General features: G+C 50.2%; 1 protein-coding gene across 1 annotated transcript in view; it reads left to right on the top strand.

Moving 5' to 3' along the window:
• The first annotated feature begins 455 nt into the window (after window positions 1-455).
• Window positions 456-21952, top strand: part of myo10l3 (myosin X, like 3) — a 278527-nt gene continuing 257030 nt past the window's right edge. Inside the window, exons 1-2 of the mRNA XM_042306828.1 lie at window positions 456-873; window positions 18039-18143. Coding sequence (XP_042162762.1) covers window positions 853-873; window positions 18039-18143 — 126 coding nt within the window. The 5' untranslated portion in view covers window positions 456-852. The remainder of the gene's footprint in view (window positions 874-18038; window positions 18144-21952) is intronic.

The raw sequence follows: 21952 nt of genomic DNA, 5'->3' as shown, positions 1-21952 counted from the left end.
CTGAGGACAGACGCTTTTTTGTTTGTTTGTATTTTTACATGCTTTAGCACTCAGCAGTCTCATTCTGTGAGCTTGTGTGGCCTACCACTTCACGGCTGAGCCGTTGTTGTTCCTAGACATTTCCACTTCACAATAACAGCACTAACAGTTGATAGGGGCAGCTCTAGCAGGGCAGCAATCTTACAAACTGACTTGTTGGAAAGGTGACATCTTATGACAGTGCCACGTTAAAAGTCACTGAGCTCTTCAGTAAGGCCATTCTACTGTTGATGTTTCTCTGTGGAGATTGCATGGCTGTGTGCTTGATTTTATACACCTGTCAGCAAGGGGTGTAGCTGAAATGGACGAATCCACTCATTTGAAGGCGTGTCCACATACTTTTGTATATATAGTGTACTAAACTACTAATAATTGAAATGAAAATGATAACAAACGTATCATCATCAGTTCATTAGATTTACGCTGCTGTTACATTGTTCCAATAAGGGCGTGGTTCATGGGCGAGTCTACGGTTTCAAGCTCCGCCTTCAGTGATATACCGGGCTCATTCATATCGGACTCATTCATATCGGACACACTACACGAGTCAAACAGACGGACGCTGTGTCTATTTGTGTTGAGGTGTTTTAAATCCCGTTTACAACTGATTTCTGACTGGGACGCTAATAGGAATTCCCTGGTTTATTTGGTGTGTGTTCCCGTTAGGAGAAGAAAGAGAGCGAAGGAAACGTCTCTCATCTTGACCTCTGCTCGCGAATGGAAAGCATCAGGAAATACATGTTCGTCCTCCGCTCCACTGTGGGACCTGGAATCTAAGATCAGAATAGTTTCTTGGAGGATCATTCATTGTAAATGGATTCCTTCTTTGTAGAGGTAAGTCAAAGTCTCTACATGTTATGTTTTTGGGAAGATGTTGCGGCTCCAAAACATTGTTTCATTCCAAAGTGATTGTAGGAGACGGGACCGTCTTTTGTTACACCTTTACGAGCAGTGAACACTTATGTCCAGCAGTTTTTGGGTGGTATAATTAATTACTTTTTTTGCGGTCCCTTTCGCCTGCGAAGTGAAATGATCACTGGTTATTTCTCAAGGAGTAGATGCAGTTGAGCAACACATGTTTCCAGTAGTTTGTGTATAACAGGCTGCTGCTGTCTTCAGTCAGTCACCAGCATGCTGCTCTGGGACCAGTAACGAGTCAATGTGCAGGGGTACAAGGTAGATGAGGTACACAGGACAGCTCGACCACTAATCAGACCTTATTTCCTATATGCGCAGAATCAGACCCGTGTAGACTTTTACCGAGAAATGACTTACTTACGAGCCCCTTTCCAACAATGCAGAGTTAAAAAGTAAGGAAATGTAACGAACAAAAATGTAAAATAGTAACACAATAAATAACAACAGCGAGGCTATATATAATATGAGTACCCGTAACGAGTCAATGTGCAGGGGTACAAGGTAGATGAGGTACACAGGACGCAGCTGGACCGTCTGTCGATCGGGATGACAAGTTTACAGACACATAGTACACTCTTCTTCTGACTCGTCACACCGCTGCTGCCCCTGTTTAATATCTATCCTGCTGCCTAGTCACTATCTCTACCATATGTACACATCTACCTCAATTACCTGGTATCCCTGCACATCGACTCAGTACTGGTGCCCTGTGTATATTGCCTGGTACCCCGTGTATGTAGCCTGGTACCCCGTGTATGTAGCCTGGTACCCCGTGTATGTAGCCTGGCACCCCGTGTATGTAGCCTGGCACCCCGTGTATGTACCCCGCCTGGCACCCCAGCCTGGTGCCCTGTGTATATTGCCTGTCGCCTGGCACCCCGTGTATGTATATAGCCTGGTACCCCGTGTATAGCCTAGCCTGGTAGCCTGGCGCCCTGTGTGTATATAGCCTGGTACCCTGTGTAGCCTAGCCTGGTAGCCTGGCCCTGTGTGTATATAGCCTGGTATAGCCCCCGTGTATATAGCCTGGTAGCCTGGCGCCCTGTGTGTATAGCCTGGCGCCCGTGTATATAGCCTGGTAGCCTGGCGCCCTGTGTATATAGCCTGGCGCCCTGTGTAGCCTGGCGCCCTGTGTGTATAGCCTGGCGCCCTGTGTATATAGCCTGGCGCCCCGTGTATGTAGCCTGGCGCCCCGTGTATGTAGCCTGGCGCCCCGTGTATGTAGCCTGGCGCCCCGTGTATGTAGCCTGGCGCCCTGTGTATATAGCCTGGCGCCCTGTGTATATAGCCTGGCGCCCTGTGTATACAGCCAATATATTGTTACTGAACATCGATCCATAAGGGCATTCTTTTTAGGGGCATACCTAGTTACCTGTGACTCAAAGGACTACAGGCATGTCGATAGCCATGTGATAACCCTAGTCCTATAAAACAAACAGATTTAATTAATCTGTAATCCAACAAGGCAAGGGAGTTAAAGAATAGCATTGCATGTAAACTCCCTCACTGTGACTCCATGGAATGCAGAGATGACTAAAAGATCAGGCCTCATTGGCCACTGTCCCATTTTGGTATTACATGTCCTCTTAAAGGAACGTAGATGTAACAGACAAATTAGTTTTGTTATGCTCTTTTGGACCCTGATATGCAGCTGTGTGGCCTGAGGAACGTACTGCTGTAAGGATGGGTTATCCTCTAAGCTGTGTGGCCTGAGGAACGTACTGCTGTAAGGATGGGTTATCCTCTAAGCTGTGTGGCCTGAGGAACGTACTGCTGTAAGGATGGGTTATCCTCTAAGCTGTGTGGCCTGAGGAACATGCTGCTGTAAGGATGGGTTATCCTCTAAGCTGTGTGGCCTGAGGAACGTACTGTGGTAAGGATGGGTTATCCTCTAAGCTGTGTGGCCTGAGGAACATGCTGCTGTAAGGATGGGTTATCCTCTAAGCTGTGTGGCCTGAGGAACGTACTGCTGTAAGGATGGGTTATCCTCTAAGCTGTGTGGCCTGAGGAACATGCTGTGGTAAGGATGGGTTATCCTCGAAGCCCTCTCTGTGCCTACTCACATTCTCATCTGAGCCGTCCTCCTCTCAGCAGCCTCCATGTTAGTCATTTAGCAGACGTTCTTTTCCAGAGTGACTTACAGGAACAGCTAGGGTTCACTGCCTTGCTCAAGGGCACATCAGCAGATTGTTCACCTAGTCGGATCAGGGATTTAAGCCAGTGACCTTTTACTAGCAAAACGCTCTAAGGATGGGTTACCTCTAAGCTGGCCTGAGGAACCTGCTGTAAGGATGGGTTATCCTCGCCCTACTGTCTGCTCTAACCGCCAGGCTACCTGTTACCCTACTGTCTGCTCTAACATGCTGCTAGGCTACCTGCCACCCTACTGTCTGCTCTAACCGCTGGCTAAGGATGCCACCCTACTGTCTGCTCTAACCTGCTGTAAGGCAGGCTACCTGCCACCCTACTGTCTGCTCTAACCGGTAAGGCAGGCTACCTGCCACCCTACTGTCTACTCTAATTCTCATCTGGCAGGCTACCTGCCACCCTACTGTCTGCTCTAAGTGCTACAGGAACAGCAGGCTACCTGCCACCCTACTGTCTGCTCTAACCACTAGGCAGGCTACCTGCCACCCTACTGTCTGCTCTAACCGCTAGGCAGGCTACCTGCCACCCTACTGTCTGCTCTAACCGCTAGGCAGGCTACCTGCCACCCTACTGTCTGCTCTAACCGCTAGGCAGGCTACCTGCCACCCTACTGTCTGCTCTAACCGCTAGGCAGGCTACCTGCCACCCTACTGTCTGCTCTAACCGCTAGGCAGGCTACCTGCCACCCTACTGTCTGCTCTAACCGCTAGGCAGGCTACCTGCCACCCTACTGTCTGCTCTAACCGCTAGGCAGGCTACCTGCCACCCTACTGTCTGCTCTAACCGCTAGAGGCTACCTGCCACCCTACTGTCTGCTCTAACCGCTAGCAGGCTACCTGCCACCCTACTGTCTGCTCTAACCGCTAGGCAGGCTACCTGCCCCTACTGTCTGCTCTAACCGCTAGGGCAGGCTACCTGCCACCCTACTGTCTGCTCTAACCGCTAAGCAGGCTACCTGCCACCCTACTGTCTGCTCTAACCGCTAGGCAGGCTACCTGCCACCCTACTGTCTGCTCTAACCGCTAGGCAGGCTACCTGCCACCCTACTGTCTGCTCTAACCGCTAGGCAGGCTACCTGCCACCCTACTGTCTGCTCTAACCGCTAAGGCAGGCTACCTGCCACCCTACTGTCTGCTCTGTCTGCTCTAACCGCTAGGCAGGCTACCTGCCACCCTACTGTCTGCTCTAACCGCTAGGCAGGCTACCTGCCACCCTACTGTCTGCTCTAACCGCTAGGCAGGCTACCTGCCACCCTACTGTCTGCTCTAACCGCTAGCAGGCTACCTGCCACCCTACTGTCTGCTCTAACCGCTAGGCAGGCTACCTGCCACCCTACTGTCTGCTCTAACCGCTAGGCAGGCTACCTGCCACCCTACTGTCTGCTCTAACCGCTAGGCAGGCTACCTGCCACCCTACTGTCTGCTCTAACCGCTAGCAGGCTACCTGCCACCCTACTGTCTGCTCTAACCACTAGGCAGGCTACCTGCCACCCTACTGTCTGCTCTAACCGCTAGGCAGGCTACCTGCCACCCTACTGTCTGCTCTAACCGCTAAGCAGGCTACCTGCCACCCTACTGTCTGCTCTAACCGCTAAGCAGGCTACCTGCCACCCTACTGTCTGCTCTAACCGCTAGGCAGGCTACCTGCCACCCTACTGTCTGCTCTAACCGCTAGGCAGGCTACCTGCCACCCTACTGTCTGCTCTAACCGCTAGGCAGGCTACCTGCCACCCTACTGTCTGCTCTAACCGCTAGGCAGGCTACCTGCCACCCTACTGTCTGCTCTAACCGCTAGGCTACCTGCCACCCTACTGTCTGCTCTAACCGCTAGGCTACCTGCCACCCTACTGTCTGCTCTAACCGCTAGGCAGGCTACCTGCCACCCTACTGTCTGCTCTAACCGCTAGGCAGGCTACCTGCCACCCTACTGTCTGCTCTAACCGCTAGGCAGGCTACCTGCCACCCTACTGTCTGCTCTAACCGCTAGCAGGCTACCTGCCACCCTACTGTCTGCTCTAACCGCTAGGCTACCTGCCACCCTACTGTCTGCTCTAACCGCTAGGCTACCTGCCACCCTACTGTCTGCTCTAACCGCTAGGCTACCTGCCACCCTACTGTCTGCTCTAACCGCTGCAGGCTACCTGCCACCCTACTGTCTGCTCTAACCGCTACCTGGCAGGCTACCTGCCACCCTACTGTCTGCTCTAACCGCTAGGCAGGCTACCTGCCACCCTACTGTCTGCTCTAACCGCTAGGCAGGCTACCTGCCACCCTACTGTCTGCTCTAACCGCAGGCTACCTGCCACCCTACTGTCTGCTCTAACCGCTAGGCAGGCTACCTGCCACCCTACTGTCTGCTCTAACCGCTAGGCAGGCTACCTGCCACCCTACTGTCTGCTCTAACCGCTAGGCAGGCTACCTGCCACCCTACTGTCTGCTCTAACCGCTAGGCAGGCTACCTGCCACCCTACTGTCTGCTCTAACCGCTAGGCAGGCTACCTGCCACCCTACTGTCTGCTCTAACCGCTAGGCAGGCTACCTGCCACCCTACTGTCTGCTCTAACCGCTAGGCAGGCTACCTGCCACCCTACTGTCTGCTCTAACCGCTAGGCAGGCTACCTGCCACCCTACTGTCTGCTCTAACCGCTAGGCAGGCTACCTGCCACCCTACTGTCTGCTCTAACCGCTAGGCAGGCTACCTGCCACCCTACTGTCTGCTCTAACTAACCGCTACTGTCTGCTCTAACCGGCAGGCTACCTGCCACCCTACTGTCTGCTCTAACCGCTAAGGCAGGCTACCTGCCACCCTACTGTCTGCTCTAACCGCAGGCAGGCTACCTGCCACCCTACTGTCTGCTCTAACCGCTAGACAGGCTACCTGCCACCCTACTGTCTGCTCTAACCGCTAGGACAGGCTACCTGCCACCCTACTGTCTGCTCTAACCGCTAGGCAGGCTACCTGCCACCCTACTGTCTGCTCTAACCGCTAGACAGGCTACCTGCCACCCTACTGTCTGCTCTAACCGCTAGGCAGGCTACCTGCCACCCTACTGTCTGCTCTAACCGCTAGACAGGCTACCTGCCACCCTACTGTCTGCTCTAACCGCTAGGCAGGCTACCTGCCACCCTACTGTCTGCTCTAACCGCTAGGCAGGCTACCTGCCACCCTACTGTCTGCTCTAACCGCTAGGCAGGCTACCTGCCACCCTACTGTCTGCTCTAACCGCTAGGCAGGCTACCTGCCACCCTACTGTCTGCTCTAACCGCTAAGCAGGCTACCTGCCACCCTACTGTCTGCTCTAACCGCTAGGCAGGCTACCTGCCACCCTACTGTCTGCTCTAACCGCTAGGCAGGCTACCTGCCACCCTACTGTCTGCTCTAACCTGGGTAGGCTACCTGCCACCCTACTGTCTGCTCTAACCGCTAAGCAGGCTACCTGCCACCCTACTGTCTGCTCTAACCGCTAGGCAGGCTACCTGCCACCCTACTGTCTGCTCTAACCGCTAGGCTACCTGCCACCCTACTGTCTGCTCTAACCGCTAGGCAGGCTACCTGCCACCCTACTGTCTGCTCTAACCGCTAGAGGCTACCTGCCACCCTACTGTCTGCTCTAACCGCTAGGCTACCTGCCACCCTACTGTCTGCTCTAACCGCTAGGCAGGCTACCTGCCACCCTACTGTCTGCTCTAACCGCTATGCAGGCTACCTGCCACCCTACTGTCTGCTCTAACCGCTAGGCAGGCTACCTGCCACCCTACTGTCTGCTCTAACCGCTAGGCAGGCTACCTGCCACCCTACTGTCTGCTCTAACCGCTAGGCAGGCTACCTGCCACCCTACTGTCTGCTCTAACCGCTAGGCAGGCTACCTGCCACCCTACTGTCTGCTCTAACCGCTAGGCTACCTGCCACCCTACTGTCTGCTCTAACCGCTAGGCAGGCTACCTGCCACACTACTGTCTGCTCTAACCGCTAGGCAGGCTACCTGCCACCCTACTGTCTGCTCTAACCGCTAGGCGGGCTACCTGCCACCCTACTGTCTGCTCTAACCGCTAGGCAGGCTACCTGCCACCCTACTGTCTGCTCTAACCGCTAGGCAGGCTACCTGCCACCCTACTGTCTGCTCTAACCGCTAGGCAGGCTACCTGCCACCCTACTGTCTGCTCTAACCGCTAGGCAGGCTACCTGCCACCCTACTGTCTGCTCTAACCGCTGGGCAGGCTACCTGCCACCCTACTGTCTGCTCTAACCGCTAGGCAGGCTACCTGCCACCCTACTGTCTGCTCTAACCGCTGGGCAGGCTACCTGCCACCCTACTGTCTGCTCTAACCGCTAGGCAGGCTACCTGCCACCCTACTGTCTGCTCTAACCGCTAGGCAGGCTACCTGCCACCCTACTGTCTGCTCTAACCGCTAGGCAGGCTACCTGCCACCCTACTGTCTGCTCTAACCGCTAGGCAGGCTACCTGCCACCCTACTGTCTGCTCTAACCGCTAGACAGGCTACCTGCCACCCTACTGTCTGCTCTAACCGCTAGACAGGCTACCTGCCACCCTACTGTCTGCTCTAACCGCTAGGCAGGCTACCTGCCACCCTACTGTCTGCTCTAACCGCTAGACAGGCTACCTGCCACCCTACTGTCTGCTCTAACCGCTAGGCAGGCTACCTGCCACCCTACTGTCTGCTCTAACCGCTAGGCAGGCTACCTGCCACCCTACTGTCTGCTCTAACCGCTAGGCAGGCTACCTGCCACCCTACTGTCTGCTCTAACCGCTAGGCAGGCTACCTGCCACCCTACTGTCTGCTCTAACCGCTAGGCAGGCTACCTGCCACCCTACTGTCTGCTCTAACCGCTAGGCAGGCTACCTGCCACCCTACTGTCTGCTCTAACCGCTAGGCAGGCTACCTGCCACCCTACTGTCTGCTCTAACTGCTAGGCAGGCTACCTGCCACCCTACTGTCTGCTCTAACCGCTAGGCAGGCTACCTGCCACCCTACTGTCTGCTCTAACCGCTAGGCAGGCTACCTGCCACCCTACTGTCTGCTCTAACCGCTAGGCAGGCTACCTGCCACCCTACTGTCTGCTCTAACCGCTAGGCAGGCTACCTGCCACCCTACTGTCTGCTCTAACCGCTGGGCAGGCTACCTGCCACCCTACTGTCTGCTCTAACCGCTAGGCAGGCTACCTGCCACCCTACTGTCTGCTCTAACCGCTAGGCAGGCTACCTGCCACCCTACTGTCTGCTCTAACCGCTAGGCAGGCTACCTGCCACCCTACTGTCTGCTCTAACCGCTAAGCAGGCTACCTGCCACCCTACTGTCTGCTCTAACCGCTAGGCTACCTGCTGTGCTGGAGCATGCTGTGAGTGTGTGTGTGTGTTCTGGTGGGTGTAGGCTACTTAAGGTGAATAGGGGACTCTCCCTCTGGGCTGTAGTCTCTCGCTCTGGGCTGTGGTCTCTCCCTCTGGGCTGTAGTCACTCCCTCTGGGCTGTAGTCTCTCGCTCTGGGCTGTAGTCTCTCCTCTGGGCTGTAGTCTCTCGCTCTGGGCTGTAGTCTCTCGCTCTGGGCTGTAGTCTCTCGCTCTGGGCTGTAGTCAGGCTCGCTACTGGGCTGTGGTCTCTCTGGGTTTAGGCAGACTGGGCTGTAGTCTCTCCCTCTGGGCTGTAGTGTCTCTCGCTCTGGGCTGTAGTCTCTCGCTCTGGGCTGTAGTCTCTCGCTCTGGGCTGTAGTCTCTCCCTCTGGGCTGTCTGCTCTCCCTCTGGGCTGTAGTCTCTCGCTCTGGGCTGTAGTCTCTCGCTCTGGGCTGTAGTCTCTCGCCTGGGCTGTAGTCTCTCGCTCTGGGCTGTAGTCTCTCCCTCTGGGCTGTAGGCTCTGCTCTGGGCTACTGGTCTGCTCTGGGCTGTAGTCTCTCGCTCTGGGCTGTAGTCTCTCGCTACTGGGCTGTGGTCTAACCGCTCTGGGCTGTAGTCTCTCCCTACTGGGCTGTGGTCTCTCCCTCTGGGCTGTGGTCTCTCGCTCTGGGCTGTGGTCTCTAACGCTCTGGGCTGGGTACCTGCCCTCTGGGCTGTGGTCTCTCGCTCTGGGCTGTAGTCTGCTGCTGCTGGGCTGCTGGTCTCTCCCTCTGGGCTGTGTGTTCTGGTGGGTGTAGGCTACTCGCTCTGGGCTGAAGTCTCTCGCTCTGGGCTGTGGTCTCTCCTCTGGGCTGTAGTCTCTCCCTCTGGGCTGTGGTCTCTCCCTCTGGGCTGTGGTCTCTCCTCTGGGCTGTAGTCTCTCCCTCTGGGCTGTAGTCTCTCCTCTGGGCTGTGGTCTCTCGCTCTGGGCTGTAGTCTCTCGCTCTGGGCTGTTTCTTTTTTTTTTTATATATATATTTTTTTATTTTGCTCTTTATTTAACTAGGCAATTCAGTTAAGAACTTATTTACAATGACGGCCTATAAAAAAGGCAAAAGTCCTCCTATGGGGGCTGGTTTTAGGACAAAACACACATGACGAGACGCCCCAACGCCACGCTGGGAGAGACGCCCCATAAAGAGTCATCTAAGATGGTCATCTGAATCAGGTTTAGTTTGGCAGCTGGGGTGAAAGAGGAGCAATTACGATAGAGGAAACCAAGTCTAGATTTAACCTTAGCCTGCAGCTTTGATATGTTTATTTTTTATATTTTTTATTTTCCCTTTATTTTACTAGGCAAGTCAGTTAAGAACAAATTCTTATTTTCAATGACGGCCTAGGAACAGTGGGTTAACTGCCTGTTCAGGGGCAGAACGACAGATTTGTACTTTGTCAGCTCGGAGATTCAAACTTGCAACCTTTCGGTTACTAGTCCAATGCTCTAACCACTAGGCTACCCTGCCGCCCCGATATGTGCTGAGAGAAGGACAGTGGACCGTCTAGCCATACTCCCAAGTACTTGTATGAGGTGACTATCTCAAGCTCTAAACCCTCAGAGGTAGTAATCACACCTGTGGGAAGAGGGACATTCTTCTTACCAAACCACATGACCTTTGTTTTGAGGTGTTCAGAACAAGGTTAAGGGCAGAGAAAGCTTGTTGGACACTAAGAAAGCTTTGTTGTAGAGCATTTAACACAACATCTGGGGAGGGGCCAGCTGAGTATAAGACTGTCTTCTGTGCTGTAGTCTCCTTCCTCTCTGCATGCATCTATCCTCACAACTGAGTACCCCACCAGCCCCCCCTCCCCAACACACACACACACACACCAGCCGGTGGCTGACCAAACACCAGCAGTCATAACCTTACTAAGTACTATTCCATGAGTACTATTCAGCATCAGTTTGACACTGAAGAGGAGGAAAGGAAATCATCCTGATATCTTCACTGTGTTTTTCATCTGATCTGATTGTTCTGTTGTGGGGCTGAGACCGTGTCTTCGTGCCTCTCAGACAACTCTGTCTCTCGCACAGCCAGCAGGAGAAATCAACCATTTTACACCTTGGTTATTGAGCTGAGGGTGATGATGAGGGTGAATCCCAGAAATGTATTTCTAAATGTCATTTATTCTCTCTATGGGACGGCTGTTATTCACGGGTAAAAGCACACTGGCTCACGCCCCCTAACTCTTCTCTGGCTCACGCCCCCTAACTCTTCTCTGGAAGAGGGTTCCTTCCGTCGCTCTCAACATTTTTCCCCTTCAGACGTTCCCATCTTGGGATTCTCAGATTCCCAACCCTGAACCTTAGATTCCAGGTCATAGCCATCGCTCTCCTCTCTCCCCTCTGCTCACCCCCATCCCACAGGCCTGAGGTGGCAAGGCATTAGGTTACACCCTCAACCCCTCTACATTCTCTCCTCTCATCATAAAACAACTCCTGCAGACATAGCTGCCAGTCCTCTGACTCTGTCTTAGAAGTAGGAACCATGTGTTGGTATGTTGGGTCAGACTCCGCATTCTCTGGTTACTGAGTCACTGAGTGGTAACATTTCTTCTCCCTCGATTGTAACTCTGTCACTTCCTCCCGCATAGCTGAGATGTATTGGCTATAGAGGACATCCTGAAGTCATCGCCTGTTCCTCTGCAGCTCAGACTGCTCTGTTCAGAGAGAAAAGCAAAACAATAAATAGAGGTTGCAGGTTCCTGCTTTAGACATGTCATTGGTTCCTGCCCTGACAGTCAGTGCCATTGGCCACACCTACTCTGTTGTTGTCAAGGGTGACCGTATGGCACTTTAAATGTATTCTTGTCTATTTATGCGAGACATTTAGTAAATCAAATCAAAGTTTATTGGTCCTGTGAACAGGATACAGGGTGTAAACGGTACAGTGAAATTCTTACTTGAAGGCTCTCCTCAAATCAAATCAAATTTATTTATATAGCCCTTCGTACATCAGCTGATATCTCAAAGTGCTGTACAGAAACCCAGACTAAAATCCCAAACAGCAAGCAATGCAGGTGTAGAAGTTTCACTCAACAGTGCTAGGCACATTTATATAAAAATCCCACAATAAGTAATAAATAAAAGTAGTACCAAAAAAATAGTAATGTTTGAAAATGTAGCATTGGCTCTACTACACTGCCGTTGGCTCTACTACACTGCCGTTGGCTCTACTACACTGCCGTTGGCTCTACTACACTGCCGTTGGCTCTACTACACTGCCGTTGGCTCTACTACACTGCCGTTGGCTCTACTACACCGTCGTTGACTCTTCTACACCGCCGTTGGCTCTTCTACACTGCCGTTGGCTCTACTACACCGGCTTTGGCTCTACCACACCGGCTTTGGCTCTACTACACTGCCGTTGGCTCTACCACACCGCCTTTGGCTCTACTACACTGCCGTTGGCTCTACTACACCGCCGTTGGCTCTACTACACCGGCCGTTGGCTCTACTACACTGCCGTTGACTCTTCTACACTGCCGTTGGCTCTACTACACCGCCGTTGGCTCTACTACACTGCCGTTGACTCTTCTACACTGCCGTTGGCTCTACTACACCGCCGTTGGCTCTACTACACTGCCGTTGGCTCTACTACACTGCCGTTGGCTCTACTACACCGGCGTTGGCTCTTCTACACCGGCGTTGACTCTTATTTTTTACCTGCAACCAGGGGAAAAATATTCTAGACCACCTTTACTCCATACACAGATGCATACAAAGCTCTCCCCCGCCCTCCATTTGGCATATCTGACCATAATTTTATCCTCCTGATTCCTGCTTCCAAGCAAAAACTAAAGCAGGTTGTACCAGTGACTCGCTCAGTACAGAAGTGGTCAGATGACACGGATGCTACACAACAGAACTGTTATGCTAATACAGACTGGAACATGTTCCGGGATTCATCCAATGGCATTGAGGAATACACCACCTCGTCAATAAGTGCATCGATGACGTCGTCCCCACAGTGACTATATGTACAGGAGGCAACATCCGCATCGGGCTAAAAGCTAGAGCCACCGCTTTCAAGGAGAGAGAGACTAATCCGGACGCTTATAAGAAATCCCGCTATGCCCTCAGACGTCAAACGAGCAAAGTATCAATACAGGATTCAGAGAGCAGTGTAGTAGGATACAGATGCTTGTCGGATGTGGCTTGAAAACTATTACAGACTACAAAGGGAAAGCTGGACGCAAGCTGCCCAGTGATGCGACCAGACGAGCTAAATGCTTTTTTATGCTCGCTTCGAGGCAAGCAACACTGAAGCGTGCACAAGGCACCAGCTGTTCTGGATGACTGTGATAACCTCCTCGGTAGCCGACGTGAACAGGTCAACATTCACAAAGCCGCTGGGCCAGACGGATTACCAGGACGTGTACTCAAAGCACGCACGGACCAACTGTCAAGTGTCTTCACTGACATTTTCTTCCTGACCTAGTCTGTAATATCTACATGTTTAAAGCAGACCACCATAGTCCCTGTGCCCAAGGAAGCAAAGGTAACCTGCCTAAATGATTACCGCTCCGTGGCACTCACGTCAGTAGCCATGAAGTGCTTTTGGAAGGCTGGTCATGGCTCACATCAACAGCATCCTCCCGGACACCCCAGACCCACTCCAATTCGCATGCCGCCCCAACAGATCCACAGATGATGCAATTTCAAACAAACTCCGAACTGCCCTTTCTCACCTGGACAAAAGGAACACCTATGTGAGAATGCTGTTCATCGACTACAGCTCAGCCTTCAACACCATAGTGGCCATGAAGCTCATCAATAAACTAAGGACCCTGGGACTAAACACCTCCCTCTGCAACTGGATCCTGGACTTCCTTACGGGCCACCCCAGGTGGTAAGAGTAGGCAACAACACATCCGCCACGCTGATCCTCAACACAGGGGCCCCTCAGGGGTGTGTACTTAGTCCCCTCCTGTATTCCCTGTTCACCCACGACTGCGTGACCAAACACGACTCCAACACCATCATTAATTTTGCTGACGACACAGCAGTGGTAGGCCTGATCACCGACATACGATGAGAATGTCTATTGGGAGGAGCTCAGAGACAACAACCTCTGTGAGCAAGACAAAGGAGCTGATCATGGACTACAGGAAAAGGCGGGCTGAGCAGGCCCCCATTCACATCGATGGGGCTGTAGTGGAGCGGGTCGAGAGTCCACATCATCAAAGAACTATCACGGTCCGAACATACCAAGACAGTCGTGAAGAGGGCACGACAATCTTTTCCCCCGCAGGAGACTGAAAAGATTTGGTATGGGTCCTCAGATCCACAAAAGGTTATACAGCTGCACCATCGAGAGCATCCTGACCGGTTGCATCACCGCCTGGTATGGCAACTGCTCGGCATCTGACCGCAAGGCTTTACAGAGGGTTGTGCGAACAGCCCAACACATCACTGGTGCCAAGCTTCCTGCCATCCAGGACCTATATAATAGGTGGTGTCAGAGGACAGCCCATAAAATTGTCAGACTCCAGTCACCCTAGCCATAGACTGACATCTGGTGTGGTTGATAGATGATTTGTGACTCAACTGCAACACCCCTGTACAAGGTATTTCATTAAGTTGCCATTCATCAGTCTGTTCTCTGGGCCATATGGTTCATTGATCATAACGACTGTGTTGTCTCTAGCTCCATTTTTCTATAGTAACCTCTTGTAACCATCTAGGCAATGGGACAGAGTATTTTCAGGTGGCCCCCCCAGCCTTCCTCTCCTCCTCCTCAGTTACTCTGCAGTCCGCTGACCTTGCCCCCTCCCCCTCCCCTCTATTCTACTCACTGCCTGGTTCTGTCCCCTGGGCCTTGGTGTTGCTACATTTTGCTTGCTGCATTAACACAACAGTGGAATAGGTGGTGCTGCTGCCTGACTGCTTTGTCTCTCTAATGGCCTGCTATCATTACACTAAAAGGCACAAAGGGAAAAAGGCCACTGGACAATATAATGTGGAAGCAATGAACAAATGTTGTTTTAATGTTCCCTTCAGTTTGTGCATTCTCTGATCCATAATGACTCCTTATGGATGGATTTCTTCAGTTTGTGCTCTTTACTCTAGTGATGTAAATGACAAGACCAGGTGTTATTTGAAGTAATATCCAAATGCCTTAATTAAAACGTGTTGCCTACACAGCCACACTACCCAGTTCCTGTGTCTGTCCTGCAGTATTAGTATTTCCTGAGGATTGATGTCAGAGGTCGAGGCATAACATTGTCTAGGGTTGAGCTCTAGGGTTTCATCTTCACAGAACACAGGCTTTACAGATCTGTTCATTTTCATGCCCTGTTGGACAAACGACTCTCCTCTCCTGTTGGACAAACGACTCTCCTCTCCTGTTGGACAAACGACTCTCCTCTCCTGTTGGACAAACGACTCTCCTCTCCTGTTGGACAAACGACTCTCCTCTCCTGTTGGACAAACGACTCTCCTCTCCTGTTGGACAAACGACTCTCCTCTCCTGTTGGACAAACCTCTCCTGTTGGACAAACGGCTCCTCTCTGGACAAACGACTCTCTCCTGTTGGACAAACGACTCTGCTCTCCTCTCCTGTTGGACAAACGACTCTGCTCTCCTCTCCTGTTGGACAAACGACTCTCCTCTCCTGTTGGACAAACGACTCTCCTCTCCTGTTGGACAAACGACTCTCCTCTCCTGTTGGACTGCTCTCCTCTCCTGTTGGACAAACGGCTCGCTCTCCTCTCCTGTTGGACAAACGACTCTCCTCTCCTGTTGGACAAACGACTCTCCTCTCCTGTTGGACAAACGGCTCGGCTCTCCTCTCCTGTTGGACAAACGGCTCTGCTCTCCTCTCCTGTTGGACAAACGGCTCTGCTCTCCTGTTGGACAAACGGCTCTGCTCTCCTCTCCTGTTGGACAAACGGCTCTGCTCTCCTCTCCTGTTGGACAAACGGCTCTGCTCTCCTCTCCTGTTGGACAAACGGCTCTGCTCTCCTCTCCTGTTGGACAAACGGCTCTGCTCTCCTCTCCTGTTGGACAAACGGCTCTGCTCTCCTCTCCTGTTGGACAAACGGCTCTGCTCTCCTCTCCTGTTGGACAAACGGCTCTGCTCTCCTGTTGGACAAACGGCTCTGCTCTCCAGTCTACTGGCTTGCTTCATACCTGTTAGCTAGACTTGGTCAGTGGTTTGCAAAATGGGCTAGGGAGAGGACTGGACACATTACGTTATAGCCTTATTCTAACATTTATTTAAAAAAAATGTCTCGTCAATCTACACACACTACCCCATAATGACAAAGCAAAAACTGGTTGTTAGAAATTTTAGCAAATTTATAAAAAAATAAATATTTATATAAGTGTTCAGACCCTTTGCTAGGAGACCAAATTGAGCTCTAGTCCTGTCCTCTAGTCCTCAACATCCTTGAGATGTTTCTACAACTTCACTCCCCAGTCAGCTGGTGGTTCCTGTTACTGCAGACCCGGCTCCTCTTCCTCACTCCCCAGTCAGCTAGTGGTTCCTGTTACTGCAGACCCGGCTCCTCTTCCTCACTCCCCAGTCAGCTAGTGGTTCCTGTTGCAGACCTGGCTCCTCTTCCTCATTGCAGACCCGGCTCCTCTTCCTCACTCCCCAGTCAGCTAGTGGTTCCTGTTACTGCAGACCTGGCTCCTCTTCCTCATTCCCCAGTCAGCTAGTGGTTCCTGTTACTGCAGACCCGGCTCCTCTTCCTCACTCCCCAGTCAGCTGGTGGTTCCTGTTACTGCAGACCCGGCTCCTCTTCCTCACTCCCCAGTCAGCTAGTGGTTCCTGTTACTGCAGACCCGGCTCCTCTTCCTCACTCCCCAGTCAGCTAGTGGTTCCTGTTACTGCAGACCTAGTGGGCTCAGATCTTCCTCATTCCCCAGTCAGCTAGTGGTTCCTGTTACTGCAGACCCGGCTCCTCTTCCTCACTCCCCAGTCAGCTAGTGGTTCCTGTTACTGCAGAGTGGTTCCCTGGCTCCTCTTCCTCATTCCCCAGTCAGCTAGTGGTTCCTGTTACTGCAGACCCGGCTCCTCTTCCTCACTCCCCAGTCAGCTAGTGGTTCCTGTTACTGCAGACCCGGCTCCTTCTTCCCCTCACTCCCCAGTCAGCTAGTGGTTCCTGTTACTGCAGACCTGGCTCCCCAGTCAGCTTCCTCAGACCCGGCTCCTCTTCCTCACCCCAGTCAGCTAGTGGTTCCTGTTACTGCAGACCTGGCTCCTCTTCCTCACTCCCCAGTCAGCTAGTGGTTCCTGTTACTGCAGACCCGGCTCCTCTTCCTCACTCCCCAGTAACATGTTAGGTTCTTGATAAAGAGTAAAACTCATGGGTTCTTATTAAAGCTCAAACCAAATACCAAATCATAAGACAAGGAACATATTAACTCTTTGTCCTGTTTATTTTATTTTACCTTTAACTGGGCAAGTCGGTGAAGAACATTCTTATGTTCAATGACGTCCTAGGAACAGTGGGTTAACTGCCTGTTCAGGGGCAGAAAGACAGATTTGTACCTTGTCAGCTCGGGGGTTTGAACTTGCATCCTTCCGGTTACTAGTCCAACGCTCTAACCACTAGGCTACCCTGCCGTGCCCCTCCTTACACCTCTGAAGATTACTTATCTGTTCTTCCTCACTTCATCTAACCTGACCTCTGCCCCAAAGTGCTCACTCCTCCCCAACTCACGGCTGTCATGGTGCCTGGTACCAGACTGTGTCTCTTCTCCTCCCAGAGGATCCCTGATGTCTATCAATAACATATCCTGACAGAATGTAAACGTTATACATTCCCCTCTCTCCCTCAGTGACATGAATAAGTATATTTCTGGTGTAAAAGTCAGAACCCATCACATGGGTGGGAGGTCGTTGACTCCAGTCTGGAGCAGACCACCCAGACCACCCATCTGTTTTTTTAACAGACAGGAAATTGTGGCTGTGTGCTGCAATGCTTCATGGGTTGGTGGGTAGTTTTGATAATCAGTGGACACTATGATGTGGCTGCAGCCCTCCCTCAGTAGAACACAGTGGACACTGTGGTGCTGCAGCTTTCAGTAGAACACAGTGGACACTATGGTGCTGCAGTCCTCCCTCAGTAGAACACAGTGGACACTATGGTACTGCAGCCCTCCCTCAGTAGAACACAGTGGACACTATGGCGCTGCAGCCTTGTGCTCTGAGCCTGCCAGCCCGGGATGGCTAATGACTAGGCTGTGCTATGTGGCAGGATTGTGAGACTCAGTGTCAAGGACCTCTCCAACTGGTCAGAACCTGAGTCAGGGACTGACTGGTGGCAGTCTGTTGTCTGTTGTATTTAAATGTCACTTAAACTGTTGAAGACCGTCTATCTTTCTAGCTTATGTTTTCTCTCTGAAATGTTGGTGTCTATTCTGTAGAACCAGGATGGGAAATAATTGTTTCTCTTATGGCATGTGTATGGGGTGCCATGCCTCTCCTGAAGTGGCCCTTGACATTGACACATTCTAGTAGTTGTTGACAGTCAGGGGCATCAGATTCTAGTAATGTCCTCTGTGCTCCCAGAGGCTGATCTTCTGTTGTGTTTCAGGGGGCCCGTGTCTGGCTGCGGGACAAAGAGCTGCTCCTCCCTGCTACTGTCAGCTCCTGTTCCCACGAAGACGGATACCTGGTCCTTACAACCGACTACGGAAAGGTAAGGAGGACAAACTACGTACGGGGACAAACCAAACTATCTTCACTAACCAAGATGGTCTTTATCAGGCTAATTACTCTGTGTTGTAGGGCCTATGTTGACTGTAACATCTCAGCAACAGGTGTAGTAAGTCCACCTAGCAGATTAGATTAGTTTACCAACATGTGTTATTTATCTTTGTGTAGCATGAAAAGGTGAAATAAATACAATTGTTGTAAATGTCTATTAGTTATGTCCAGATTTTGAAGGCCCTGGATTAGAGGTCGACCTCTACCCTGGGTCGCCTACAGACACTTGTGGGGCCACAATGGTTTTTTCAGCATGTTCAGGATTTCTTTAAAAAGGCAAGTCAGTATACAGATTGAAATAGATAAATAGTGGTGTGTTTGCATTAACTCACTCAGCCAGGAGTACAGGTGATGATTATTGTTTCATCCAGGAGAGAGGTTTCATCTGAGCAGGGGTCCATGTACAGCCTTAAGTATGGATCTTAAGACCATGAATATTAGTGTTCTGTGGGTGTCACTGAGTAGGCTGATCACCCAAGACCCGTAGGTAAGGCTGCACAGTGCATATAAGTATGGTGCATTCGGACTCCTTGGCTTTTTCCACATTTTGTTACATTACAACCTAATTCTGAAATGGATTGATTAGATTTTCCCTCATCAATCTACACACAATACCCCATGATGACATCACAATACCCCATGATGACATCACAATACCCCAGAATGACAAAGCTAAAACAGTTTATTTTTTTTTTATAAAAAAAAAATGTTTGCAAGTTTATTTTAAAAAACTATACCTGGAAATATAACATTTGCGTAGGTAATTCAGACCGTTTACTCAGTACTTTGTTGAAGCACCTTTATTTTTAATTTTAATTTTACCTTTTATTTAATGAGGCAAGTCAGTAAGAACAAATTCTTATTTTCAATGACAACCCAGTGGGTTAACTGCCTGTTCAGGGGCAGAACAGATTTTTCCCTTGTCAGCTCGGGGAATCCATCTTTGAACCTTTCGGTTACTAGTCCAACTCTCTAACCACTAGGCTACCTGCCACCCCTTTTGATGGGGAGTGTTGCTGCACAGCTATTTTCAGGTCTCTCCAGAGATGTTTGATCGCGTTCAAGTCCAGGCTCTGGCTGGGCCACTCAAGGACATTCAGAGACTTGTCCCGAAGCCACTTCTGTGTGATCCTGGCTGTGTTGTCCTGTTGGAAGGTGAACCTTCACCCCATTTTGGTGCTGCAGTGATGAGTGTCCTTCTGGAAGGTTCTCTCATCTCCACAGATTAATTCTGGAGCTCTGTCAGTGACCTTTTGGTTCGTGGTCACCTCCCCGACAAAGGCCCTTCTCCTCTGATTGCTCAGTTTGGCCAGGTGGCCAGCTCTAGAAGAGTCTTGGTGGTTCATAACTTCTTCCATTTAAGAATGATGGAGGCAACTGTGTTCTTGGGGACCTTCAATGCTGCATAACATTTTTGGTACCCTTCCCCAGATCTGTGCCTCGACAAAATCCTGTCTTGGAGCGCCAAGGACAATTCCTTCAACCTCATGGCTTGGTTTTTGTTCTGACATGAACTGTCAACTGTGTGACCATATATAGACCGGTGTGTGCCTTTCCAAATCATGTCCAATAAATTGAATTTACCACAGGTTGACTCCAAGTTGTAGAAACATCTCAAGGATGATCAATGGAAAAACGAAGCACCTGAGCTCAATTTAGAGTCTCATAAAGTCTGAATACTTACGTAAATATGGTATTTTTTTTTTTTTTGAAAAAAACTGATCTAAAAACCTGTTTTGACTTTGTCATTATGGGGTATTGTGATGTCATTGAGGATATTTTTTTTATTTAATCAATTTTAGAATGAGGCTGTACGGTAACAAAATGTGGAAAGTCGAGGGGTCTGAGTTCTTTCTGAATATCCATAATCACCATTGCAAAGGCCACCAACCAACAGATCTGCTGCCTCCACCTAATGGTACCAACACCGTCACAGGTTATATTAATGCATTAACCTGGGGAACTACAATAAGGAAGTAAAAGTAGCACAATTATTGGCTCTCAAATAATAAAACCATTTCTTAAATAAAAAAAATAAACAAACACAACTGTGACCATTTTGTGTGCGTCACATTTTCAAATGGTATCTGGGGGGCCCGACCTCCAGGGGTATGCCGACCTCTTTTAAATCCCAAGCAAGGTTGACTCCCAAGTAATCTAATTTTGCTGGTCTGCAAAACCACACCCATTATTATCACATTTCCCAGCATGCTCTATGCCAGGTAGATTTTTTAATGTTTTTATCGTTTCCTTCCATAGCTGTGTTTTTTCACTTTCCTTTACAGTGGCGTCCCTCAGTTTAACGACTTTTGCTGTTTTGAAAAGCAAATTTCCTGCAATTATACACACATTGCCATGGGGTAAAGAGAAAAATGTGCCATTTTTTTGTAGCTCATGCTATTCTACACATTTTGTAATGTGGCTGAGAGAAAAGACCCTGTTGGCCCTCTAGGCTTGGGCAGTATACCGGGGTATTTGGAAATAGCCATTGGATGGTTTTTCAATTCAATTGAAACTTTTTTCTTTTACATTTTTCTTAAAACATTGAGAATAATTGTAGGTACTTTTTATGTAAATACCTTATGTAATATGCTATGTCACATGATTTGACATTCAGAAGTTTACCGTAGTTCCCCAGAACAGTGTTTGTAAATGACGGGAGGAAGTGGGAGCTGGTATTGACAGGGGTCACATTTTATAGTGAAGGTAAAGTGTGTTTTTTGGTTTCAATAGAGGACGTGCAACTAACTCACTTTTGTACATCGCTCATCCTAAAACCCCAAAACAGCAAGCAATGCAGGTGTAGAAGCCCGTTGGCTAGGAAAAACTCCCTAGAAAGGCCAAAACCTAGGAAGAAACCTAGAGAGGAACCAGGCTATGTGGGGTGGCCAGTCCTCTTCTGGCTGTGCCCGGTAGAGATTATAACAGAACATGGCCAAGATGTTCAAATGTTCATAGATGACCAGCAGGGTAAAATAATAATAATAATCACAGTGGATGTCAAGGGTGCAACAGGTCAAGGAGTCATCAGTCCTAGGGCTCAAGTCCTCAGAGAAAGACAATTAGAAAGAGCATACTTAAATTCACACCGGATAAGACAGGAGAAATACTCCGGATATAACAGACTGACCTTAGCCCCCCGACACAAACTATCTCACATCGATAGGCAGACCGTTCCATAAAAATGGAGCTCTATAGGAGAAAGCCCTGGCTCCAGCTGTTTGCTTAGAAATTCTAGGAACAATTAGGAGGCCTGCGTCTTGTGACCGTAGCGTACGTGTAGGTATGTACGGCAGGACCAAATCAGAGAGATAGGTAAGAGCAAGCCCATGTAATGCTTTGTAGGTTAGCAGTAACACCTTGAAATCAGCCCTAGCCTTAACAGGAAGCCAGTGTAGAGGCTTAGCACTGGAGTAATATGATAATAAATGTTGGTTCTAGTCAAGATTCTAGTTTATTTTATTTTTATTTCACCTTTATTTAACCAGGTAGGCTAGTTGAGAACAAGTTCTCATTTACAACTGCGACCTGGCCAAGATAAAGCATAGCAGTGTGAACAAACAACAGAGTTACACATGGAATAAACAATTAACAAGTCAATAACACAGTAGAAAAAAAGAAAAAAAGAGTCTATATACATTGTGTGCAAAAGGCATGAGGAGGTAGGCGAATAATTACCATTTAGCAGATTAACACTGGAGTGATAAATGATCAGATGGTCATGTACAGGAAGAGATATTG

This window comes from Oncorhynchus tshawytscha, linkage group LG26 (assembly GCF_018296145.1).
Source record: "Oncorhynchus tshawytscha isolate Ot180627B linkage group LG26, Otsh_v2.0, whole genome shotgun sequence".
Lineage (NCBI taxonomy): Eukaryota > Metazoa > Chordata > Actinopteri > Salmoniformes > Salmonidae > Oncorhynchus > Oncorhynchus tshawytscha.
This window is presented reverse-complemented; position numbering and strand designations above follow the sequence as displayed.